The 22,155-nt window shown below is 38.9% G+C and overlaps 4 protein-coding genes across 5 annotated transcripts; 2 read left to right on the top strand and 2 right to left on the bottom strand.

The window, feature by feature from the left end:
* The first annotated feature begins 3,186 nt into the window (after window positions 1-3,186).
* Window positions 3,187-12,132, top strand: LOC1275825 (neuropeptides capa receptor). Of its 2 annotated transcripts, none has more exons than XM_061646745.1 (7): window positions 3,187-4,099; window positions 9,586-9,728; window positions 9,854-9,951; window positions 10,067-10,185; window positions 10,358-10,467; window positions 10,563-10,662; window positions 11,043-11,183. In XM_061646745.1, exons 1-6 carry the CDS (start codon window positions 3,509-3,511, stop codon window positions 10,654-10,656), a joined length of 1,155 nt encoding a protein of 384 aa, XP_061502729.1. In that variant the 5' UTR covers window positions 3,187-3,508; the 3' UTR covers window positions 10,657-10,662; window positions 11,043-11,183. The 2 variants fall into 2 exon arrangements, with proteins under 2 accessions (XP_061502729.1, XP_061502727.1); XM_061646743.1 differs by having other exon boundaries at window positions 3,188-4,099; window positions 10,563-10,645; window positions 11,043-12,132.
* Window positions 12,133-12,219: 87 nt separating this feature from the next.
* Window positions 12,220-13,978, bottom strand: LOC4576302 (pancreatic triacylglycerol lipase). The gene is made up of 4 exons (XM_061646746.1): window positions 13,799-13,978; window positions 13,145-13,722; window positions 12,879-13,059; window positions 12,220-12,709 (listed from the first exon to the last, which is right to left on the bottom strand). Exons 1-4 carry the CDS (start codon window positions 13,918-13,920, stop codon window positions 12,625-12,627), a joined length of 966 nt encoding a protein of 321 aa, XP_061502730.1. The 5' UTR covers window positions 13,921-13,978; the 3' UTR covers window positions 12,220-12,624.
* A 3,081-nt stretch (window positions 13,979-17,059) lies between these two features.
* Window positions 17,060-18,078, top strand: LOC4576304 (angiopoietin-related protein 6). The gene is made up of 2 exons (XM_001231042.3): window positions 17,060-17,819; window positions 17,885-18,078. Exons 1-2 carry the CDS (start codon window positions 17,098-17,100, stop codon window positions 18,015-18,017), a joined length of 855 nt encoding a protein of 284 aa, XP_001231043.3. The 5' UTR covers window positions 17,060-17,097; the 3' UTR covers window positions 18,018-18,078.
* A 286-nt stretch (window positions 18,079-18,364) lies between these two features.
* On the bottom strand, window positions 18,365-19,434 carry LOC4576303 (ficolin-1). Its single transcript, XM_001231041.3, has 2 exons — window positions 18,639-19,434; window positions 18,365-18,561 (listed from the first exon to the last, which is right to left on the bottom strand). Exons 1-2 carry the CDS (start codon window positions 19,394-19,396, stop codon window positions 18,435-18,437), a joined length of 885 nt encoding a protein of 294 aa, XP_001231042.3. The 5' UTR covers window positions 19,397-19,434; the 3' UTR covers window positions 18,365-18,434.
* Window positions 19,435-22,155: the final 2,721 nt, after the last annotated feature.

The raw sequence follows: 22,155 nt of genomic DNA, 5'->3' as shown, positions 1-22,155 counted from the left end.
ATGCTGATGTTGTGAATGGGAATATAATTAATTAGAACTGATAAAAACCACTAAAAATCATTTATTTTTCATACAGTGTGGTTGGTGGATTTGTTTTTACAATATCCTAGATGAATATAGAAAAATAGCATCAAAGTGAGAATAATACTCATGGTGTATCAAAATACATTAATCTAAATGTGTGAAAAGTTGGTCGGTCTTGTGGTACAGTCGTCAACTCGTTCGTCTCAACAACATGCCCGTCATGTAAATCACACACTTAATTAAGTTAACAAATTTCCTTTTTCTTTGCTGAAACATACTTTATTTTGTTGAGTAAGGTTCAAGATAGTTTGAAACGTTGTTAATGTATTAAAAATATTGAAACTAATTTCAAATGGAAAAAAAAGGAAAACAAAAAGTCTGAAATATATCATTGTGTGTACACATTTATCAAATTAACTGTTTATTGGGGACGAAAAAACTATAACCCGCATATTGTTCCTCTGGAAGGATGAAAACTCATCATTCTAACCTATACCACAAAAGGAGCCTTAGTTTGATAATAATCTTAAACCATGGCGACACGTGAAAACAACTTTCAATGCGTTCAGTACCGTAGGTCAACAACATTCACAGCTGAATCGTGAATGGATATGACGAAACTAACATCTTTGTATTTCGTTAAACTAACTTATTCCAATAAGCGGGGCAGGTCAATGTAACGACGTGATTAGAGCTTATCTCAAAGTACACAAACCAGAAACCAAATGCAGCAGAATAAAACCAAAAACATGGCAAAACATTTGATTGGGATGGAGTCAAAAAACTTTTGTAGCAAAATAACATAAAAACTCCAAAGTTTGGACAAAATATACAGATAATGTAACTATATTTTGCCTGGATTTTTAAAAAGAATCTTCAATTCAATCTTCTTCAATCAATTATTTAATTAACTAAAAGTATAAAGATAAATTAGACGATATATTGACATTTTGTTATTTTATTGAACTATTTCCAGTTTATTCCATTATTTATTACTATTCCAGAGCTTATACGGCACAACAATCACTCAGAAAAATACATTTCCCGACTGATGTCTTCTATTTGGTGTAATGTCCTACGCGGACATGCCCGGCCTATACAGGCTTTCGAGACTTAATTCATTACCACGTAGCCGGATAGTCAATCCTTTCTACGGGGGGACGGTCCATTTTGGGCTTGAACCCATGACGGGCATGTTATTGAGTCGTTCGAGTTGACGACTGTACCACGGGACCGCCCGACTGATGTACTTATAATTAATAACTTATAATTCTCGCTTTGGTTCTATTGTTCATAAAATCGTGATATCGTGTTCCAAAAGAAGTTATACAACATAACATCTAAAAAAATATAGCTATGCTATTATAATTGGAATGAAACTAAATTTTGAAGCATGTTTGATATGAAAAGATATCATTACTCACATAGCTACGAATTGCTATACTATTCTATCATCTTACATGTTTACTTTTGCTGACAAAATAGTGAATGTAGCATTGTATAAATAGCACTGCAGATTATGGCTTTGATTTATTGATAAGTTCCGAAATAATTTTATTTCTTAAAACATGTCACAAGCATAAAATGTATTGCAACCAAAATTAGGACCATCATCATTATTGATGCTTTAAAACTATTGCAAAAGCAACAATAGTTCGACTCAAAGAATTAGGCAAAAAATTGCATAGCGAAATTTATTTACACTCGTAGTTTGTTAATTTTCTTTACTTACTTAACGAATATTGCTCGCTTATTTCGCTCTCGTATAAACTGATAAAAATTTAAACAGTACGTTTTAAACTAAAAAAATCCTATCGTTTACGCCAGGAGTTTTCAAAATGCTGCCAATTTAACCATTTTTTTTCAAATTTCACCAATTATTTATCAATATTTTATGTTTATTAATTCTATTACAAAAGTGAACCATAAATATTAAACACTTGTACAACATGTACGCCTGATAATGTTGCAGCAGTAGCTAGTGAGGATATAAAATCATAATGTTCTTCTTCTTATTTAGCACAACAACCGTGGTTGGTTATGGTCAGCCTTATCCATTAACGAGCTGAGTTTTCGAATCGATTTATCTATAGCTTCAAAGTCACTCCAGCGTATGTGAGCCTCGGTCCATACTAGATTTGAGTTCATCTCGTGTATGTTTTTATGTCGTTCGGCTTGATGTCTGTAACACGGGATTGTTGAAAAAACCCTACTGGTGGGTTGAAAAATATAAAAACCAGGGGTGCATTGGACGTCTGAACCATAAATGTAATCGGATTGACTGATGGTACGATGGCGGTGATGCAGATGTGGCAAAAATGAATTGCTAAAAATAACTCCACGTGATAGCAGTTATCATGGGAAGACAGGTATTTTTCAAACAAGTTGTTTAGAAAGTTGTGCGTTTTTCGTTTCATTTGTAACGAGATTGAGTTTGGTCAAAAGCTTTTTTGTTAAGCCTAACATAAAAAAACAAGACTTCAATAACGTGAAACATTTGCCCAAGTAAGTGAAATGCGGTGGAAAGAATCTGTTTATTTTGGGAAGGGTTTCTGCCCACTGCTAGCATTCATTTATTATAAATTCTTTTGCCAGCAAATACTCTAGCGCAATGATAGATAGCTTGCGCTGCAAACATACAGACGGATATAGACATACGTTCGAGAAAGTGTTTTGCTTTAAAAAGAACGAAACGAGCATAAAACGACATCCTTAGCGCATTACACAACAGCGTCGAGTGTAGCCATATAATGAAACATAATTGAATCAAAGTATTTCAAACTGGAAAGCGGCTCGTTCAGTAAGCTTGTCTGTCTTTCTATCTTTAAAATGCACTCGTTCCACACAAATGGAAATATTTGTACTCGTGGATAGAACGTACGTGCTCATCTTTCACTGGCGAAGCATTGTCTGTCATCAGCTTGATCCATGTGGAAGATTCTTTATCAGAATGAATCGTTTCTGCTGCCATGCTTCGGGACTATGAAATGCGCATGAGCTTCGGATGAACTATGTTAAGGAAAATCCGGTAGAAGGGATGACCGCAGACTCTGCGCACATATCGTGCCAATCCTCCCTTCCACTGTTCCAGTGTTCATCGCTCGCTGGCTTGCCTTGGCCAAGTGATGGGGCCGCTACCGAACAAGCGTGAATCTATTATCCATTTAACACATTCGGATAGGATGGTGCGCTTCAGTTGCTGATAACCCGGGCTCGAATTTGGCAGCAAACACGCCCGTTCGTGAGTGGGCATGTGATCATGCTAAACGGTTGCGCGGTGGAGGTGGAACTGATCATTATCATCCTCTCAGACGACAGTGCGCGATCGTGCTTGTGGCCGTACCAAGCAGACAGTGCGGTTCGATTGATCGGATCCGGAATGCAGATGATACTAGTACACTCCTCGTCCGGTGTGCGTGTGTGCGTGTGTGTTTGAGCAGGACTTTCCCGGCAAGTGACGGTTACGCGTGGCGCGGCCATAACCATGCTAAACGCAAGCACTGTGCAGCCTCCGCTGGCGGATGCCCGTGTCGCTATGGAGGCGGACGGTGGTGCGCTGAATCTGACCGAAACGGAGGTGGTGATGGAACTGATTGGCAACTTTCTCAACTTCTACTATATGCCGCTGCTGGTGGTGGTCGGCAGCATCGGTAACATTCTGTCCGTACTGGTATTCTTCAACACGAAGCTGAAGAAGCTGTCCTCCTCGTACTATCTGGCCGCGCTGGGCATCAGCGACACGTGCTACCTGGTCGGGTTGTTTGTCACCTGGCTTAGCTTCTTCCAGGTACACATCTACACGCGCGAACCGTACTGCCAGCTGTTTACGTACACGAGCGGGGTGAGCAGCTTCCTGTCCGTCTGGTACGTGGTGGCCTTCACGTTCGAGCGGTTCATCGTCGTGCGGTATCCGCTCAAGCGCCAGAGCTGGTGTACGGTCCGGCGGGCGAAAACTATCATCGCCTGTCTCACGATGGTCGGCAGTGTACACAGCGTGCCGTACATCTTCTACGCCGGCACCCAGTACTCCGAGCGCAGCAATGTCACCATCTGCGATATGCGAAAGGAGTACACGGTATGTAACAAGAAAAAAGAGGGGATGATGAAAAAAGACAAGCAACGGCAAAAACGTCTTCCAATATTTCGATTCTGCCGTTGAAATTGTAAAATTTTCAATCTGCCACCTTACATGACATTTCCGGGACGGTAACAAATGGCTCAGAATTGTAACCAGCTCGAGCAGCAGCGCGCAACCCAACACACCAGAGCATTGCTTTGTGTGCTCTATAAATGGACCCGTAAGCATTAAGCTATTGAATAAACATTAATCTTTTTTTTTTTGCTCGAGCGTTGCTGGGTAGCTTTGTGGTATCAATTTTGTCGCCGGCAAGAAGACGTTGAAAATCCGCCCTTAAGAAGGACAGTTTTCCAACGTCGGTATAAGCTCAACGCTCGTCAGTCAGCGGATTAACAAGTGTGACCGGAACAACTGACAACCGCCCCAGAAAGATAATGTGACCGAAGGGCGATTGAGTGTGGTGTCCATTCATTCGATAGAGCCCGTTTGTGTCCGGCGTAAAGCGAGCATCGCATGGGGCAGATGAATGTTTAATGCAATTTATTTGCCATCCGTTTGAGCTTGCGTTGTTAACAGAATTAAATGACAATTAAAGTTTGATCGGGTCTGGTGGATCTCGAAACAGAGGCTGCCCTGCAGGGGCTATATTCCCTAGCTAAGCATCTGGTTGTTACCGTTTGTTAACAAAAAAAAAAATATAATGCTCCCGTTAATGGGTTGCCGATTGGTATCCAGCATAGAATCGATAAAGTATTGTCTTTTTGTGGAATCCTTACAAAAGAGTTACCAGCTACAACCATTTAATTTCGTAATAGATTCATGTTTCACAAAACAGTTGATGCCCATGAAGCACTTTAATTCTGCTATAATTGAAATTTAAAGCTTGATACGTAACGAACATTGCCATAGCTTGCAATGGGAAATACGTGGACGAGAATTGAATTTACCTACACGCGTTCTAGTACCAATGTCGCACGAAATCTTGCCTTGAAGCATATTATTTTAATCATCACAAATGCGGCACGGAAACTTGTTTTTCTGTGCCACCGGCAAACACAAAATTCAACCCCGACACACACAAACACACAAAGCCGATTTTGCAGAATATTAGATCATGTCGCGAGAGTTCCTCGCTCAACACTCTGTGTCGGCCGGCTGCCCGGTCGAATACGAGCCGCTCGCTGTGATCTGTGAATATGAAAGACAAACAGAAACATCACCACTGACTTTCTGAACCCATGGGCAGTATCGGTAGCAGTAGTAAGACGAAGTGAAAGAAACAAGTTCTACATTTACATTGCTGCACGGGATTGGCTTGTTTTAATAAGCCTCTTATTTTACAGCCAACCAAAAAAACCGACACAAACCATAAAAACTTATTAAAATAATTGTTTGTTTTTGGCTTTCTACTACTAAGTCACTGGGCGTATGGTTTAATCTCCAGACACTCGACCAGTGTCGGTGTACATACATGTTTAATTTATGAAATTTGAATTATTGGCTGTTTATCACATTTATTTTAAATATGTAAAAAATGTAGCAATCAATCAATAATGTGATAAATGTAGTCATTAAAGTTACAGATTTGTGCTATTGATTTAACTTATCTTGATTATCTTATTTTGAGATGGTTTTTTGTTTGACCTCTAAACAACAACACAACATTTCGCAAATATGTTGTAAATATTTGGAATGCATTGTTCAGCAGGATTCAATGACATAAAACAGATTCCAAACAGGTCACAGTATGCGCTCATTATCGCTCTTTATTTCCATCCCATCAAAACAGGGTATAACCCTACGCATAAAACCATCTGCTTTTTTAAGGTAAATTAAAAAAAAACCTTTTCACGGCACCTGAAATGGATCCCTAATGAAAGATTGGATGGAAAAAAAATACCGAAGAAAATTTTTCATGGCAGAAAACCCACTTCATGTTCCTTTGGTAAAAACTTTCGCTTTTTGACTCATCATTTCAGACCTTTTGCACCAGCAAGTACGACAAGAAAGCGTACGCATTTGTAAAAAAAAAAAACAACACAGATACTTTGCCACGGGTTGGGAATGGACGCACAATTCGCAAATATGATTTAAAACCTGGTCTTCTCGTATTATGCGTTGGAAAACTGATTATAATTGGATAATCTACCTCGTGTACCGGCGTTGCCGGCACTTGAGGCGGAAGTGGCGAGCTACACAGTGCGAAGATGCGTAGGAGACATTCCTCCTCTGTATTGGGAACCGGATAGCAGTTTTGAGTGGTTTATCATCGAGCGGAAACCACTAGCGAGTGGAAGCAGATTTTCAGTTTTTCGTTTCTGTAGCAACGCGTACTTAACTCTCGGCAAACGAGATCCGTCCAATTTTCTGAAGTACACGCACACATTTTTTCATGTCCTGTACACTGGAGGAATGGATTTTAAAACGGCAATAAATCATTCATAGCTTTGGAGATCAATTTGTTGGTAGAACGAAGGTCAAAATACGTTCCAGCTGTTTGGCACGTTTGGTTTGATGTGTAGTATTAATTTATTAGTATTGTTACTTTTTCAGAAAACTAGAATGAAACTAAAACAAGGAAATATGTTCATAATGTATTTATGTCGAAATGCAGTAGGGTAACTGTACCATTATTCGGCAGTGTACCTGTTTTTGTCAGGGTAACTGAAAACGTGTAAACGTGTAACTAACAGTACGCAAAAACACGTTGAAAATAGTCTCCATACATATTTTTTAAATACAGATGTACTCATTTGTTATTCATATATGAAGTATCACATTATTTCCTTGCATATTTTTTAAAATATCAAACGAAATGTGCAGATTTCACAAATTTTCGGCAGATTTGCTGTCAGCCAACAGATCGGTAGGTTTCATTAATAAGAGAACCAGAGCACTAACACATTGAAAGTGTGGTTTTTATGAAAGATTATATGGTTGTAGAATTTATTCTAGCACATTTATAATTTTAAAATCACCAAAAACAAATAATTATTTTCTTTCAATGCTGCCGAAAAAAAGTACACGGTAAATGTTGATTTTTGACAGATCAATGCTGTGGGCTCCTGCCGAAACTCATTTATAACTCATTTGATTCAAATTTCAACTTTCATTTGATCAGAACACTACAATACGTATGTCGACACATAAAACCACATTTCTTATATCAAATATCACCAATTTCACTATAAATAATCCAATAACTTGAGAGGAAAATAACAATTTGTGAGCCAGTCGGAGCCGTACTCTATAGCCGTCAGGCAGTCTCATTTCTCCAATGCCTACTTTGTTTGTAACTCAAATCAAAATGACTGTAAAATGCCCAAAATGGACAACATAAAATTAATAATTAATAATTTAAGTACTTTTCAACACCAATCGCAGAAAAGTGAGAGTGCAAAACTGTCTTAAACATTTTTGTCTATCTATTGGCATTGATTAAAACATTTTCCGACCCGTATTCGTGTTGCCGAAAATAGGAGCACAGCCTGTCGAAAATAGGACCAAACTGCCGAAAATAGGAACAAAACCAGTGTTTGCAATTTCAAGAATAATTCTAAAAAATACATTTAAATCGGAAAATAAAAAATATCACAACATAATACGATAATAACACTAATGACTAATGACATGATAAAATAATGACACTTTCATGAAAAATAAAAAAAATGTAAGTGTACCAGCAGTTGTGAAACTACTGCACTAGCCTGTCCAATACTGGTACATTTACCCTATATCGATGGTATATATTCTAACTGAAATAACCTATCCATCGTAGTAGACGCATGTTCTGTGAAAGGAATTAAATGAAGAGGGCATTTAAAGTTAGTATTTTGGAGAAGAATAAAATAAAGAGTTAAAGTTTAACCTATATACAGGGTTTTACATAACAGCTTCGAACGTAAACGTTGTTATTCACCGCGTGCAAAATGTTGTTGCACATCGATATGACATTTCATTTCCATCGTAATAATTTTAAATTTCTACAGCATGATTTTCAACATGACTCAAGCTGGATTGAGTTTGACAGTTTTTCACTTCACAGACATTTCAGTTCAAGGTTTAAATTCCGTAAAATTGACGGGCTCAGTAAACATAGTGTTAAAATTATAATGCGTACAAAAAAAATGATTTTAATTTTCATACAAGCTTTTCGTTCACGCTTGGAATCACTAACTACATTGGTATTACCTTAGCACAGTGATTTCCGATTTATATTGACGATTTATAAAATTGACGAGGCAAAGCGATAATCATTACAAGTTTAGTTGTAATATTTTTTTCTACAAAAGTAAATGTAGGAATGAATAAGAACTATATATCACCCATTATCATAAAAGTCTTTAAAATGATATAGCTAATGTGGCCTCAAACATAATTGTTAATCAACTTATTCCTCGTGTTTTTTGAAACTTCCGCCGACATCGGTCAAAATGTGGCATCGAAAAGATATCGGTTCAAGTGTCCGGTTAAACAATAACGACTATTACAATAAATTAGCATTGTGCAGACGTATTTCTATGGAAACCAAAACTTGTTAAACCGTGAAAAATTTTATTAAAACTTTTTTTTCATGATTTTAACCAATCAAAATAGGTATTTTTATCCATCCGTCAAATTGAAGGGTGCTACATGAGAGACACCCGTAAAGCTAGTGTTTAATAAAATACTAAGGAATTTACAGATGATGAAAATATTGTTTGCTTTTTTTTTAATTTCCAAAGAATAGTTTAACTCGATTTTGCCTTTGTTAAAAAAAAGTACTTTGTGACGGATCCATCGAGCAAACTAACAGTAATTTACACCTTATTACAGGGTCGTCCAAGTCACTTTCTAATGTGCCACAAGCTGGACTTATGTTAACAGTTATTTGTTGAAAATCATGGGGAAGAACTAAATTATTACTTTTATGAAAATGCCACAATTGACAGCTGTTGAAACCCCACATGTAGATGGCGAATAATGGTATATACATTGAAAAGTGACTCGGGAAGCCCTACTCGGCGAATCACTGGTTGAATAAACATTACAATAGGTACATTTACATCCGAGAAAAGTTCGTTTCGCGTAAGTGTGGTAAGATCAACCCATTTTTTTTGTTAATGATGTCAAGGCATAAAATCAATCGTGTCGTCTGAACGTAATTATCCATTATATCTTACATTTAGCCGGTCTTCAGTCGTTTATTTAAACTGAAATTGAAACTAAATGTATGGAAATCGCTGAAACCTATGGCTAATGGTAAACCTGTTGTATATATTATGTTTATCCTCTGAAACCAATAAATTTAAAACACCATGTAATCGATTTATCACGGCAGTACAATGTGCAGTGTGTATATGATTACTTCTATCCTTAATCAAAATGAACACAAGACATACATATGAACATTTCAAATTCATTGCTCATTTAGCAACTCACACTCCTCCTATCAACTGCATAATTAGCAAATTATTGTTTACATTGCTCACGTTTTCTACCAGTCACAAATGGAAATTTTCAACTACATCGATACGGTGATCGTTTTTGTCGTACCGTTCACCATAATTGTCGTCCTCAACTCGGTCACCAGCTTCACCGTGTGGCGCTTTGCCGGACTGCGCCGTAACATGACCCTGCCGAAAAGGTAACGAATGTGCTTTCTTTCCCACCACCTCCCAGCAAATGGTTCGGAAGCCGTAGCATTTTCAGTTTACATACTGTAGGTCTTATACATACGTTTTTCGTGTTTCGTTTCCCTTCCATGAACAGGAAACCATCGAATTTAGAAATCCGCCGACAGCTGAGCTTCCAATACTTTTCGACCCATCCCAACGGCCGCAATGGCATTCTGAGGCGATCTAGCATGAGTATGAAAGATAGGAACGTTCGCCCGCTTCTACGGTACAGTTCTTCATTAACATACCCTTGTTTGCACTTTTTACTCTTTCATTACGATATCGCCGTTGCTATACTGGACCGCAGGAGAGAACCGGATGCTGCACTCTCAGATGAAGGTCACCAAAATGCTGCTCATCGTGTCCTCGGTGTTTGTTTGTCTCAATCTGCCGAGCTACGTCATGCGCGTCCGTGCATTCGTGGAGGTGAGTAGGGCCGTTCCAAAGAAGCCCACACACAGTACCAGAAGATTCTTTGTTGGTAATTTGTGCCGACTCATACGTGCCTTGTGCGACAGTTATTAATTGAGAAAAATCTGGTACGGCAATGTCCTTGCGTTCGTGTCTTTGCGACGATGTTTTGTTTCCTCTTCCACAGACGGGCCATTCGTATCTCACCATACTGGTGCAGTACTATTGCTATCTCTTTTTCATCACCAACTTTGGCATCAACTTTATTCTTTATTGTATTAGTGGACAAAACTTTAGGTATGTTTCGCTGGAACGTCAACTTGGTGGGTTGGAGCTTATGCATGGTATTAATATACATTTACTCTCACTACGTTCTACTTTTATCTCACCAGGAAAGCTGTGATAGAAATGTTCCGCCGACATCGCAAGAGCCGGGTGAACCAGGAACCGAACAGCGGTTGCGGTACTCAATCAGGTATTATGTAGCAAAGGGTACGCATTTTCATTCCCTGTTGCTCGTGTTAGCTAATTTATTGCCGTTTGATGCTATTGTGCATGGCTTTTGTGTAGTCGTAATATGAACTTTGAAAGGGAATACCTAGAAAAGACGCTGTTTACAGCACGTCTAAGGATAACCATTTGTAAATTATAGATTACGTATAGAGCTTAACGCTATAAAATGCATCACCACATGATGATTGCATGCTTGTGCCAGCCAATTACCGAGCCGCAATAAGCAATCAGTGTGTTAACAAAAGCTTTTACTAAGTAGTTTATGAGTCGATCGTTCCAAACTGCTTGCCATTGTAAAGCGTGAGGGGTTGGAAAGTAGATGTACTACTATAATTGTGCGTTTCTAATTCATCTTATAGAACTGTTGCGAGCATACGGCAACTTAGCCCTGAGACGTACTAGCACTCCGATGTTGTCTACCACAACCACTACCACCACGAACCGTACAGCAGAAACGATACTGTGGAAGGATTATGCCGACGCACCGGTTATGAACCTGCCCTGATTCTTAGAACTGCCGCAAAAACTTCAAATGACGTAAAGACCTAGCTAGGGACGGACAAATTCATATCGGTTTCCAAACTTACGAGGGAAGGGAAGTGGTATATTTTAGCAGATTAGCATATTTTTTATCAAGATAAGCATTTTACGAGACGAAATAATTCAACAAAGTGTGTACTCTCTGTACTGAGACAGTGTTTGCATGCATCTGACAGTATTATGTACATCGCTCCCAAGAGGAACAACAATATTTGTGCATCACAAAACTACACTGAACAGTTAGGCGGAATGTCACCTATTATTGGGAGGAAATGTGTTAGCAAACAGCACTGTGTTGCTTTCTGTGTGAACGATGATATCGATGGGAATAAACAGAGTGTGTGCTATACTTTTTACTGAAACATGAAAACCCGATGAACTTGAAAGGAAAATGATCCGAAATGAAAAAAAAAGGACAAGGCAATAGCCAAACATGGTTGTAGTGACGACTCGATTGTAAGGTAAAGTTAACTTATTGCTTTATTTTTCTTATCATAATGGTTTTTCCGGATCACTGCTACCGACACACTTTGAAATATACACACAGACACACACACACATACAAACCATTTCATAGCGAAGTACACAAAATTCCGGGAATAGAATATTGCTTTCAGTGTTGCTACTCAACTGGTTGACTGGTAAGATGATTGTTCTCAAGGCAATGAAATTGTTTGACTGCCGTTTGGGCTTTCTATCTATCCGGTGCCTTTTGAGCCAAAATCTGATTTGTTCACGAACAAAGCAAAGGGATGCGCGACTTGTAAAACAATTGACATAGAGAAACGGCATTACGCGTGGACCTCTTAGTAAGATCTGAAGTAGCGTTGAAAAAATGAGACAGGAAATTCAAATTGAGCTGGGCTGGAATACAACACGTGTTCAGATGGTTCGTCAAAATGTTACATTTGTAAACATTAATTTGTTAGTAATAATAATAATAATTTTTAAACTTTTCTCAATAAAGCACTTTGTAGCACACAAAAAGTCTGCAACTCACAGGGCTCTTACTGTTTTTTTTAAATAAAAAGTATGAAAAACGTTTGTTCCGCGACAACAACGAAAGCGGTAGACAAAAATTGTAAACCATGCGAGGGTTCATTGATGAGTCAAATTGACAACATTATGTCTTGTTAAGGTATGAAAATAACCTGACATGCATATAATACCTCCATTAGCTACATGATGAGCTCGGGTGAAGCTAATGTGTTTCTATTCCAAGCATTATCCAAAGCACCGGTGGTTCAACGTTTACAGCGTTCAGTGTACAAACACGAGATGGTTCTTTGCACGTGTGTTTATGTGAGTTTATGTGAGTGCGTGTCTCTGGTTACATGATGCTTCTATGAAATCGGCCACTCGAACGTATTGAAGACACGTGTCACTAGCGCCACTGTTCTGTTAGATGCTGGACGCACTCATCGTGTGATTGCCCAGTCCAAACGGAGGCACACGCGATGTGCGAGTGAAAAATGTTCCACGGGCACTGTTGGAAAAACAAAACAAAAAAATAATGAAAACCCACTTTTAGGCAGCATGAAAATGAGTGCTTCTATATTTGCTACCATTTGCCATTTGTTTTATTGCGTTTTATGCGCTTATGTGCTGGAAGATAAAAATTACATTTGATCATGTTTTCTATTCCCCACACTTACCTGAGCTCAAGTGCTTCTCCCATCGCAACACACTCACGCGAGGATGTGTCACGAACGTCCGGCAAACAGATATCGGCCTGTCTCGAAATTTCATCCCGGCTGCATGCGCACGCTACGAAGCTGTTCGGTAGCGGAATTGATTCCGCAAAGAATCCGGTGGACCGCGCGTGACTGCAGCTATCTGTGTGGACGAACGAAACGTTAGAAAGGTTTGAACCCGCTCCTGTGCACTAAATAACGAATGCCGGATGTCCGGGATACTGTACGCAGTGTGAAAACGTCGAGCGTTTCGCAACCGGGCTGTGGGGGAGTGCCACCGTTCGGGAAAAAGTCGGCATGTCCGCGAACAATATTCTCGCCCAGCGTCATCCCGTCGGTATGGATCACGTCAACGAACTGGGCAGTGTCTGGTCCGACGGCATCTTTCGAATCTAGAGCAAACAGTGGCCCGGCCGGATCCAGTGCCGTCACTCGGCGTACCTTTCCGCCCAAGTACCGTCCCACGTTGCCAGCGATATGCGCACCGAGACTGTGCCCGATAACATGCACCTGGCTAGGCTCGATGCCTAACCGTTTCATGAAGCGTGCTAGTATGCTACCTAGATGGTTCCCCACCGGGAGTACTAGGTCACGAGCGGTCGGATAGTGCAGTACGGCAACGGGAGACCAATCGGCCACCAGTAAGTTGTGAGCATCCTGCACCAAGTATGCTGTACGTATCTGCATTATCGATACGTGGTGGCGATCGGCGTTCCAGCCATGGATTAGAACCTTCAGCTGTCGACGTAGGTCCAGTTGCGGTGGCGTCACGAACGATTCCACATCCATCTCTTGCTTCAGCGTTCTGTATAAGGCACAAGGATAGAAACACAAACCACGTTAGTCATCGGAAACCCGCATCTTAAAAGAATACTTTCCACGGTGAGAAGAAGTATAGTTTGACTTCATTCAGCTCTTTTGTGAAACTCGATACTGCCGACGTATCGATGGCAAGAGCAAATAGAAGCACAACAACACATCCGACGATACGGAGCGAAGCCATTACGTTAGCTGCTTCTTCGTGACAATGTCACAGCACAAATGCTACAGCATCGACCAAGCAGTGCTAGCAACAGTATAATAAGATGTTTTGCGTGTTTCTAAATAGCGGTGCGCTTTTCAATGAAAATGCTGCTGATTGATAGACAAATTGTCCACATCATCGATCGCAATTGTCCATGAAAACAACCACTACTTGCTCACATTAAAAGTTTGATTTGAGCTAAATTGCTAGCCTTAAAGAGTCGATGAAAAATAGCAACGATATAGATAACCCCAAAAATAAATGAGCATTCGTTTGAAACTTTTTTAAGGAACGCACCAATTGCTTAAATGAATATGTCATATATAAATATACTTTGCATTTGTCTTTGCAACGATTATCATATTTACTTTTATTAATAACATTATAACAAAAAATATCTGTTCTTAATTTACTACGCTTTTGGATTGTGTTGATAAACTAAAATAAAATCTTGCGATAATGGTGTATGTTGTTTTATTGTTGATTTTTACTTTACTTTTAAAATACTTAATTTCTAAATATCCTATTTTAGCGTGTATAGTGCGTTTCATAATGATAGCCTCAATTTCGTTGCGTTTTCGAAATCATTTGAACATTTTTTTAACTTAACTTTTAATAGCTTAACTTTTTGTAATTGAACTCTCTTGCATTCTATCTAGCCATTTTAATTTACCACTGTCTCACATTAAAATTGTTATTCAAATTAAGTATCGGTCGGGGAAAACAGCTCACTGAGTACAAAATAGGCTAAATTGCTACACCAATTATGCGATAAGATTTGCCATGTTCATGATAAGCATTATCTTCATGATCCAAGTGCTTATGGCCAAAGGAAGTCATCTGGGTGTCGAGAAAAACTATCCGTGAGAGATAAACGAAGAATTATAAGAGCAGTTTCGAACTCAACAAAAAAAAAGTCTTCCAATCAAACTTAGGAATGAATGTAAGCAAAACAACAGTGTGGCGGACACTCAATAAATCTCAATAGAAAAAAATGATGCAAGTTTCCCATCTTAAATTGTATCACAAAACCACCAAATTAGAATTTGTTACGGAACACATGACCCGGAAAAGTGAATGGAATGAATCAATGTGATATTGATGTAATATTGAACATATTTTAAACTATATATTGACTGTAGGTCATTTGAAGCAATGAACAATGGATCAATCTTGATAGGCCAGAACGTTATTTTGACTACTGGTGACATTTATGGTATGTGGTTCTGTAATGATGTAGGATGCATTTGGCAGCCATGGAAAAACGAGTTGGCGATCGTTCTAACAATGAAGGACAGTGGTAAGAACAACCATATCCTTGACAATAATTTGAAACCTTACTTGATCATGTTCAACAACAATCAGTTAATATTGATAACGCTTCCGTACATATTAGTGAGAAAACTAAGGATTACCTGAATAGAATGGAAATCAATACTATGCCAGCCGTTTCTCTATGTTACTTCGATAAGGGTATGAAGATGGGAAACAGTATCAGACCGTGCAGCTTCTGGAATTAGTGATTACAAATGTCTGGTGAACCTTACCTGCTCAGGCTTTGCTAAAACCTACTGAAAGTATGCCAAAACGGAATTTTCAGATGATTGACCTGAATGGAGGATCAACTGATTAAAAACATATCAATATGAGTTATTTTTTCCTAGTTTTCAATTAAATGTTAAAATGTGGCTATCCTTCAAGGCATTTCTCCATCAAGGCCTGTCTCTAACATTAATGGGCTTGACTTTCAGTGACTTATTTATTACCATAGCAGGATAGTCAGTCCTACGTATGGGTCCATTCGGAGCTTGAACCCATGACGGGCATGTTGTTAAGTCGTACGAGTTGACGACTGTACCATCAGACCGGCCCAATACTAACATTAATTATTATTTTTACAAAATTTAAAATCAACTAAAACAGTTTTGTCCATGTTAGCAATTTAATTTATAAAATTTAATATGTGTTTTTTTATGCTTTTAGAACAAGCAAACGGAAGGCCGTGGAAATTGAAGTTTACCTTTGTATTCTTTTGAAGCTTTAGTTTTTAACTTTTTCCTTTTTGTCTATGCATTTTCTTGGCAGCACTTCTTACTTTTTCCAACATTATCTTTGTGCATACCCAAGCACTAAACATTCTTAGTATGTAATCTAATGCAATGTCTCAGATGTAATCCAAAAGTTAGTACCCGTATATAACGACCGCATGAATAGGATTGCGGTCATTTTCGATCTGAAAGGGGGTTGTTATACATGATAAAATACGGTACTTTTGTTTTTGAATGGAACTTTACATATCATTCAATCTTCCTTGATAACTTCCAAATAAATAAAAAAATACAGTGTAAATAAATAAAAAAATACAGAGGGCTTAAAGAATTTCATGAGACTTGATAAGATATGAATGATTCGAAAACAGCCAAACCCCTAGGTTGACAAAGCAGGCAAGACTAACCACAGTCGTAGCGTTAATTAAAAAGTAAAGAAGATTTTTAAAAGATGTACAAAATTATCCGAAATATACAGGTGCAGTACAGGCGCACCATAATAAACAGATGTTTTGAGGTACGAGACTAACCGGTTGACAGTCTGCCTTGTTGGGATTATAAAAGAGTATTATGAAGTTATTATAAAAGAGTAATTTGTAGATTTGCTGAATTGAGTTGTTTGTAAAGTTAATGTATGTAAGTTTGAACAAATAACATATAATGAAGCTCATCTAAATTATTCAAATTTAATTAAATTCCTGAGTTCAACCTAAAATTTGGCAGGGTGCAATAACAGTATTCCGTTATATTTAAACGTCAACATTTTTTATCCGCATAAGTTAAGATTAAGTGATCGAATTTGCATAAACAGTATCAACTAATTGCATAATTTAGCCTTGTTGGTATCACGATCGTGTGACTGTGGTGGGTGGTATTGCTGAAATGATCTAGTTAGCGATTTTGTAAGTTGTTTTTAGTACATTCAAATTGTTCAAACATATGCCATATGTTCAAAACGATCCCACCCTAAATTTTGTTTTTTTTTTTGCACACATTCAAAGCAACTGCGTTGGATCTTATCGCTCGTTTCTGGGTTATGTTCTTGATTGAAGCCTCACTGCTTTTAGCAGCACCGGTTAGTTAGTCGATCGAGGGATACTGTACCAAGATGACGTTGATCCTGTCGCTTTTACTCGTAGCATTCAGTACTCGACTGTGTGAGGGATCATTTTCGTTGCTCAGTGAACCGCGTCAAACGTGTGCCGGGTATTCAGGTATTGCGGACGCAATTGCCTACCTTACCAAATCGATATCGAATCAAACGGTCGCAAATGATCCATTGCTAGAGGTTAAAACCAGCCTTCAAAACCTGTTGCAATTGGCTACGATATATCAATCCTGCGATGATGTCACCGGGCCCCCGGGATTGTACCGTGTGCGGGACGGAAATGACGTGCCGACCCATTACTTCTGTCAGACGGAACTGCTGGGTGGTGGCTGGACTGTGATACAGCGTCGAACGAGTGGTCGAACTAACTTTACGCGCAGCTTTAACGAGTATCAAAATGGTTTCGGGCATCCCGACCAGGAGTTTTGGATCGGCCTGACTCGTCTTAATCGGATAACCTCGCTGGCACAGTACGAATTGATCATCCTGATGGACGCGTTTGATGGTGCCACGGCGTCGGTTCGATACACAAACTTCAAGGTTGGCCCCGCCTCTGACGGATTTAGATTAGTGGCGCTGGAATACAGTAGTGGTGTTGGAAACTCAATGTCAAGCTCCGCTAATCAGACATTCTCTACCTTCGATCGAGATACTGATTCTTCACTCTCAAATTGTGCTAACTCGTGGAAAGGAGGATGGTGGTTCGGTGCATGTGGTGACAGGTTCGTAACATGCCTGGAAGATACAAACTGGCAGCTTTTTAATAATGTGTCTATCTCTATTGCAGCAATCTTAACGGATTTTATAATGGTCCAACTGCAACGACAATTGCAAGGACATCGATGGTGTGGACATCCTTTAAAGGAAGTTTTCAATCGCTTAAGAGTTCTATAATGCTTATTCGCAAAAAGAGGGCATAAGTTGCTATGGAACAAATGCAATCGATAGCAATAAAACAGAGGAAATAGTCCGAATTATAAACGAGGTGTATATGAGTTATTTTACTTTAAATCTAGTTCGGTGTTTAATATGCTATTGCTTTTTGAATTTTAAGGTTTAATTCCCGCCCCCCTCCTCCCCATACCACCCAAACTAAGTCACAGTGATTTGGAAAAAATGAATCAATTGATTTTATATAGTCATTGTTTGTAATAACTATAATTCATTATTTTATTTATACTCAATAAACGGTATTCAGTACTATAGATATTATGTTTTTCAACTAAAAAATATTTCAACAAAAGTAAAAAAAAAAGGACGAATGAGATAAATGGTAGTCTATTTGATAGAATATAATTATTTTATTATTTTTCAAATGACTTTTTTCACCAAACAGCTTACGCCAATCGACGAATCATCATTTGTGAAATTTTTTGTGAGTAACTCATTCCTCCAAAAGTTGTCCATATCATACCCTTACCGTATAGACTAGTAGCACCACCAAGATACTGACCATTAAGGTTGCTGAAAGGCAGAAAAATATTGAAAAAAAAAAAACAAAAAGTTAGATTAAAACTCAAAATCGGATTATCAACGCTTACCTGTCAGCGCAACTCCTGTACCACCATGCACCGGTAAACTGTACGGCACAGTTTAACGTGTATTCGTCATTGTCATTATCGATGGTAGTGAATGGCATATCTTGGTGCCGTCGCAAGGAGTCGCCCGCCGTTCCGTTGTACGTTCCCAGTACATTTAGGCGATATAGTTCAGATTCGTCGCCTATCTGGAATGCGCTGTACCTTGCTACAGTTTTATTTCCGGTGAAATCCTCCAGAACAATGGCGAGCTCGTGTGGTGCCAAGTTTGTCGCACGGTACAGATTGTTTAGACCCCACCAGAACTCACCAGTCTCCAAATCACCGAAGCCGTTCTGATAGTCATTCCAATTACGATAAAAATCGGTAGAGCCGTTGAACCGATTCTGAAACACCAACCAGCCACCACCAGCATAGCTCATGTTACAATATGCTTTCTGCGAGCTGCCAAACTCGCCCCTTAGCTTATATACTCCTGACGGAGAATTGGGTGGCACATCGGAACAGGATTTGTAGCTGCTGGGCGCAAAATCTTCGGATTCCTGCAACTTGCTGGTTATTTGATTGATCAATGTGATCAAATCATCCGGTTTGGTGGAGGAAGAAGGCGAAGTACCAATTCCTTTGATGGCTGCTTCCAACAGGTCAAGATTTTTTAACGCGGGCTCTGAATCAAAACACAGCGACTGAGGAAAATCGCACGTGGCTGCGATCCCTCCATGGATGGTAGCCAATAGTAGCAGCGCAGCGGTCAACCACATTCTGTAATGCCTTGTGAATGTGTACTGAACCGATCGTTTCTGTACCACGAATGTTGCAGACAAACTCGCCCGTCTAGTTGTTTGCACAGCTGAAAAGGTAAAAAGTGGTACAGCATTGCCCTAACCTAAATGTGTAAATAGAATAAAATTTCGAATTTGCAAAATTGAGAATATCCACTGGCGTCTGCATTCAATTTAGCAAAACAGCCTTGAATGTAATAGTCAACACCAACCAACCACGTAAACGTTATAGTGTTATAATGGGTGCAGAACATGGCCATAGAGTTGTGTTAGTAAAAATGTTCCATCGGCAGTACAACATTAATAAGGGATGATACAGGGTTTGGCGATTCAACGCAAGACCGGGTAATACTTTCTCAATTCGTCGTGAGTCAATGCCATGTCTACGACACGATGATAGAAAACGTTGATACCCGGGATTACGATCACATGACTGGGACACACATTCTCGAGACCAAACTTCAGCACTAGCGGTATGATAGATATATGAAAAAAAACCGTAATTCTGAATTTCTTCAACGTATCGAATCGAAAGTGTTTCCCGCAATCTTTAATTGCATCGCAAAAGCATACTATTATATATAGTATGGCTTTTACTATAACAGACATACTTTAAGCAGGATTAGTGGATTGCATAATTTAATGATGTCACCTACTTCGGTCTAACGTGTCTAGTGTTATAATATTGAATACATGACAAATTTATCGATTTTTTGTAAGCAGTATAAAATTCGAACAGTATAACAAAGGTAATGCTTTGACTTGAGCTTGCAAAAAGCTCATGAAATATTTCACAGGTATAGGAAATATTTCACTACGGTAGACATGAAATACTTCACTAATATCTCATCTCACCGCGGTAATAACATAAAAATATGTAATTTACACAATCTGTATCCAAGAAACTTGTTAGATACATTCCGAGAGAGTCGTCATCATGTAAAGTTTGTAAGTATTGATTGAAGTTGATAAGTTACATACTTACCGTATCTAGCACTACAATCGCTTTGCGGCCCTGGTCTGTTGCAGAAGTGTCCAAAACTGCTAACGGTCTTGCGCTTTTGTCAGCCAATCGGTTATCCCGGCCTTAACGGCGAGCACCTCGGCACTATCTCATCTTGAGCGCCTCGGCACCATCTCAACAACCTACCACTCTCCCTCTCTGTCCATGTGGACGGCTTGAAAGGACTCTACTGGCTGGGTCGTCTGGATCCATGCGTATAACATGACCTGCTTGATATCATATGCATGGAACCGGAGCTTGATATGCGGCATGACAGTGAGATCGCCGTATATCTCGTATAGCTTGTTGTTTTATCGGCTCTACAATTATCCTTTTACACATAGGGAGCCAAAAAAAACCTTCTTAGCGTCTGCCTATTAAACGCGACCAAGAACATTTCGAGATTTGGACAGTGCAAGATTCAGAAGCGTATGTGAGCACTGCTACTAAATATGTGTAAAGGTACGATATAGTCTCAGATTTGTCCATCGTGACATTTTCTTCAGAGGTGAACTGTTTTGTCACGCTATAGAATGATCAGTTGGCAGCTAGCATCCTTGCATGTAATCCTTGTTGTCGGTGCTGACTTTTGGCTCGAGATAGGTGAAGCTTTGGACGATTTCAAAAATGCGTTCACCTTTTCGTACTTAACCTGTAAGGAGGGCTGGATTTGGGTCTGAATTTGGTAGTTTAAGGCCCTAAATATATTAGGCAAGATGGTTCATAAACGTTCTATGATTGAAGCTAAGTTATATATGATTTTTTTTTCAAAATTTTACTCTAAAGGCAATGCGGCCCTGAAAAGCTTCCCAAGCAGCCTTCAAAAGTCCGTAAAGATTAAATTAACTTGTTTATTCCCTCTTAACGAGTAAAATCTCGCATAACGAGCAATTTAATAATTTTTTCCCGATAAGAAATCGTCATCATTTCGAGAGTTTCAATACTAAGAATTCCTGAAATATCAAGCTATTTCCAAAAGAAGCTGGTATATGTGTGGAGGAAGTGTACGGGAGGTGACACATTAACACCCACTGCCAGTCCAAAACTCACGAGGTCATACAAAAATCGGAAAAAGCCGGGAAAAGCGTGAGTTTCACAAGTGTGAAGTGTATTGATGAGCGTGTTATTGCATGCATTTTTTATTTACTTGCTCGTGAAGGCGAGAATATCGATACTAAGAATTGATCAATGCATTACTGTTACTACTTAGAAGTGTTCCGTACGGTTGTGATGCATATATTCCCTATATACCTGCACATTTCTTGACTTGGAAACAATTATTTCACTTTTCTTACAAATTATATAGAAAAGAACCTCCAGCATAATGAATTTTGCGCATAACGAGTGAGTCATTGGAACGAATTAAACTCGTTAGGCAGAGTTCCACTGAAGATTTAAACAGTCATCCATAAGCAAAGGGAAACTTAAAAATGTTTCTCAACGATTTTTGCAAAGCAATGCGACCCGCGAATTGAAATTTTTGGAGGCTCCTGCTCTATGTAGACAGTTGAAACTTATAAATACTGTATAGGTAGCAATACGGCCTTATCAGAACATACCTCCAGAGTAAAAAAACTATAAAGGCAAAAAACGTCTATCACTAAATGAGAAATTGAAATACGTGTAAATATACGTAAATATGTAAATCTACTATGTAAGCATACGTAATAAAAACCAAAATGCAAGTGAACCATTAAAAAATAACAGAAAAGGATGGGTCTATAAACAACATTAA

This window comes from Anopheles gambiae, chromosome 2 (assembly GCF_943734735.2).
Source record: "Anopheles gambiae chromosome 2, idAnoGambNW_F1_1, whole genome shotgun sequence".
NCBI classification, from domain to species: Eukaryota; Metazoa; Arthropoda; class Insecta; order Diptera; family Culicidae; genus Anopheles; species Anopheles gambiae.
Note: the sequence above shows the minus strand (reverse complement) of the source record. Positions and strands in the feature narration are given on the sequence as shown.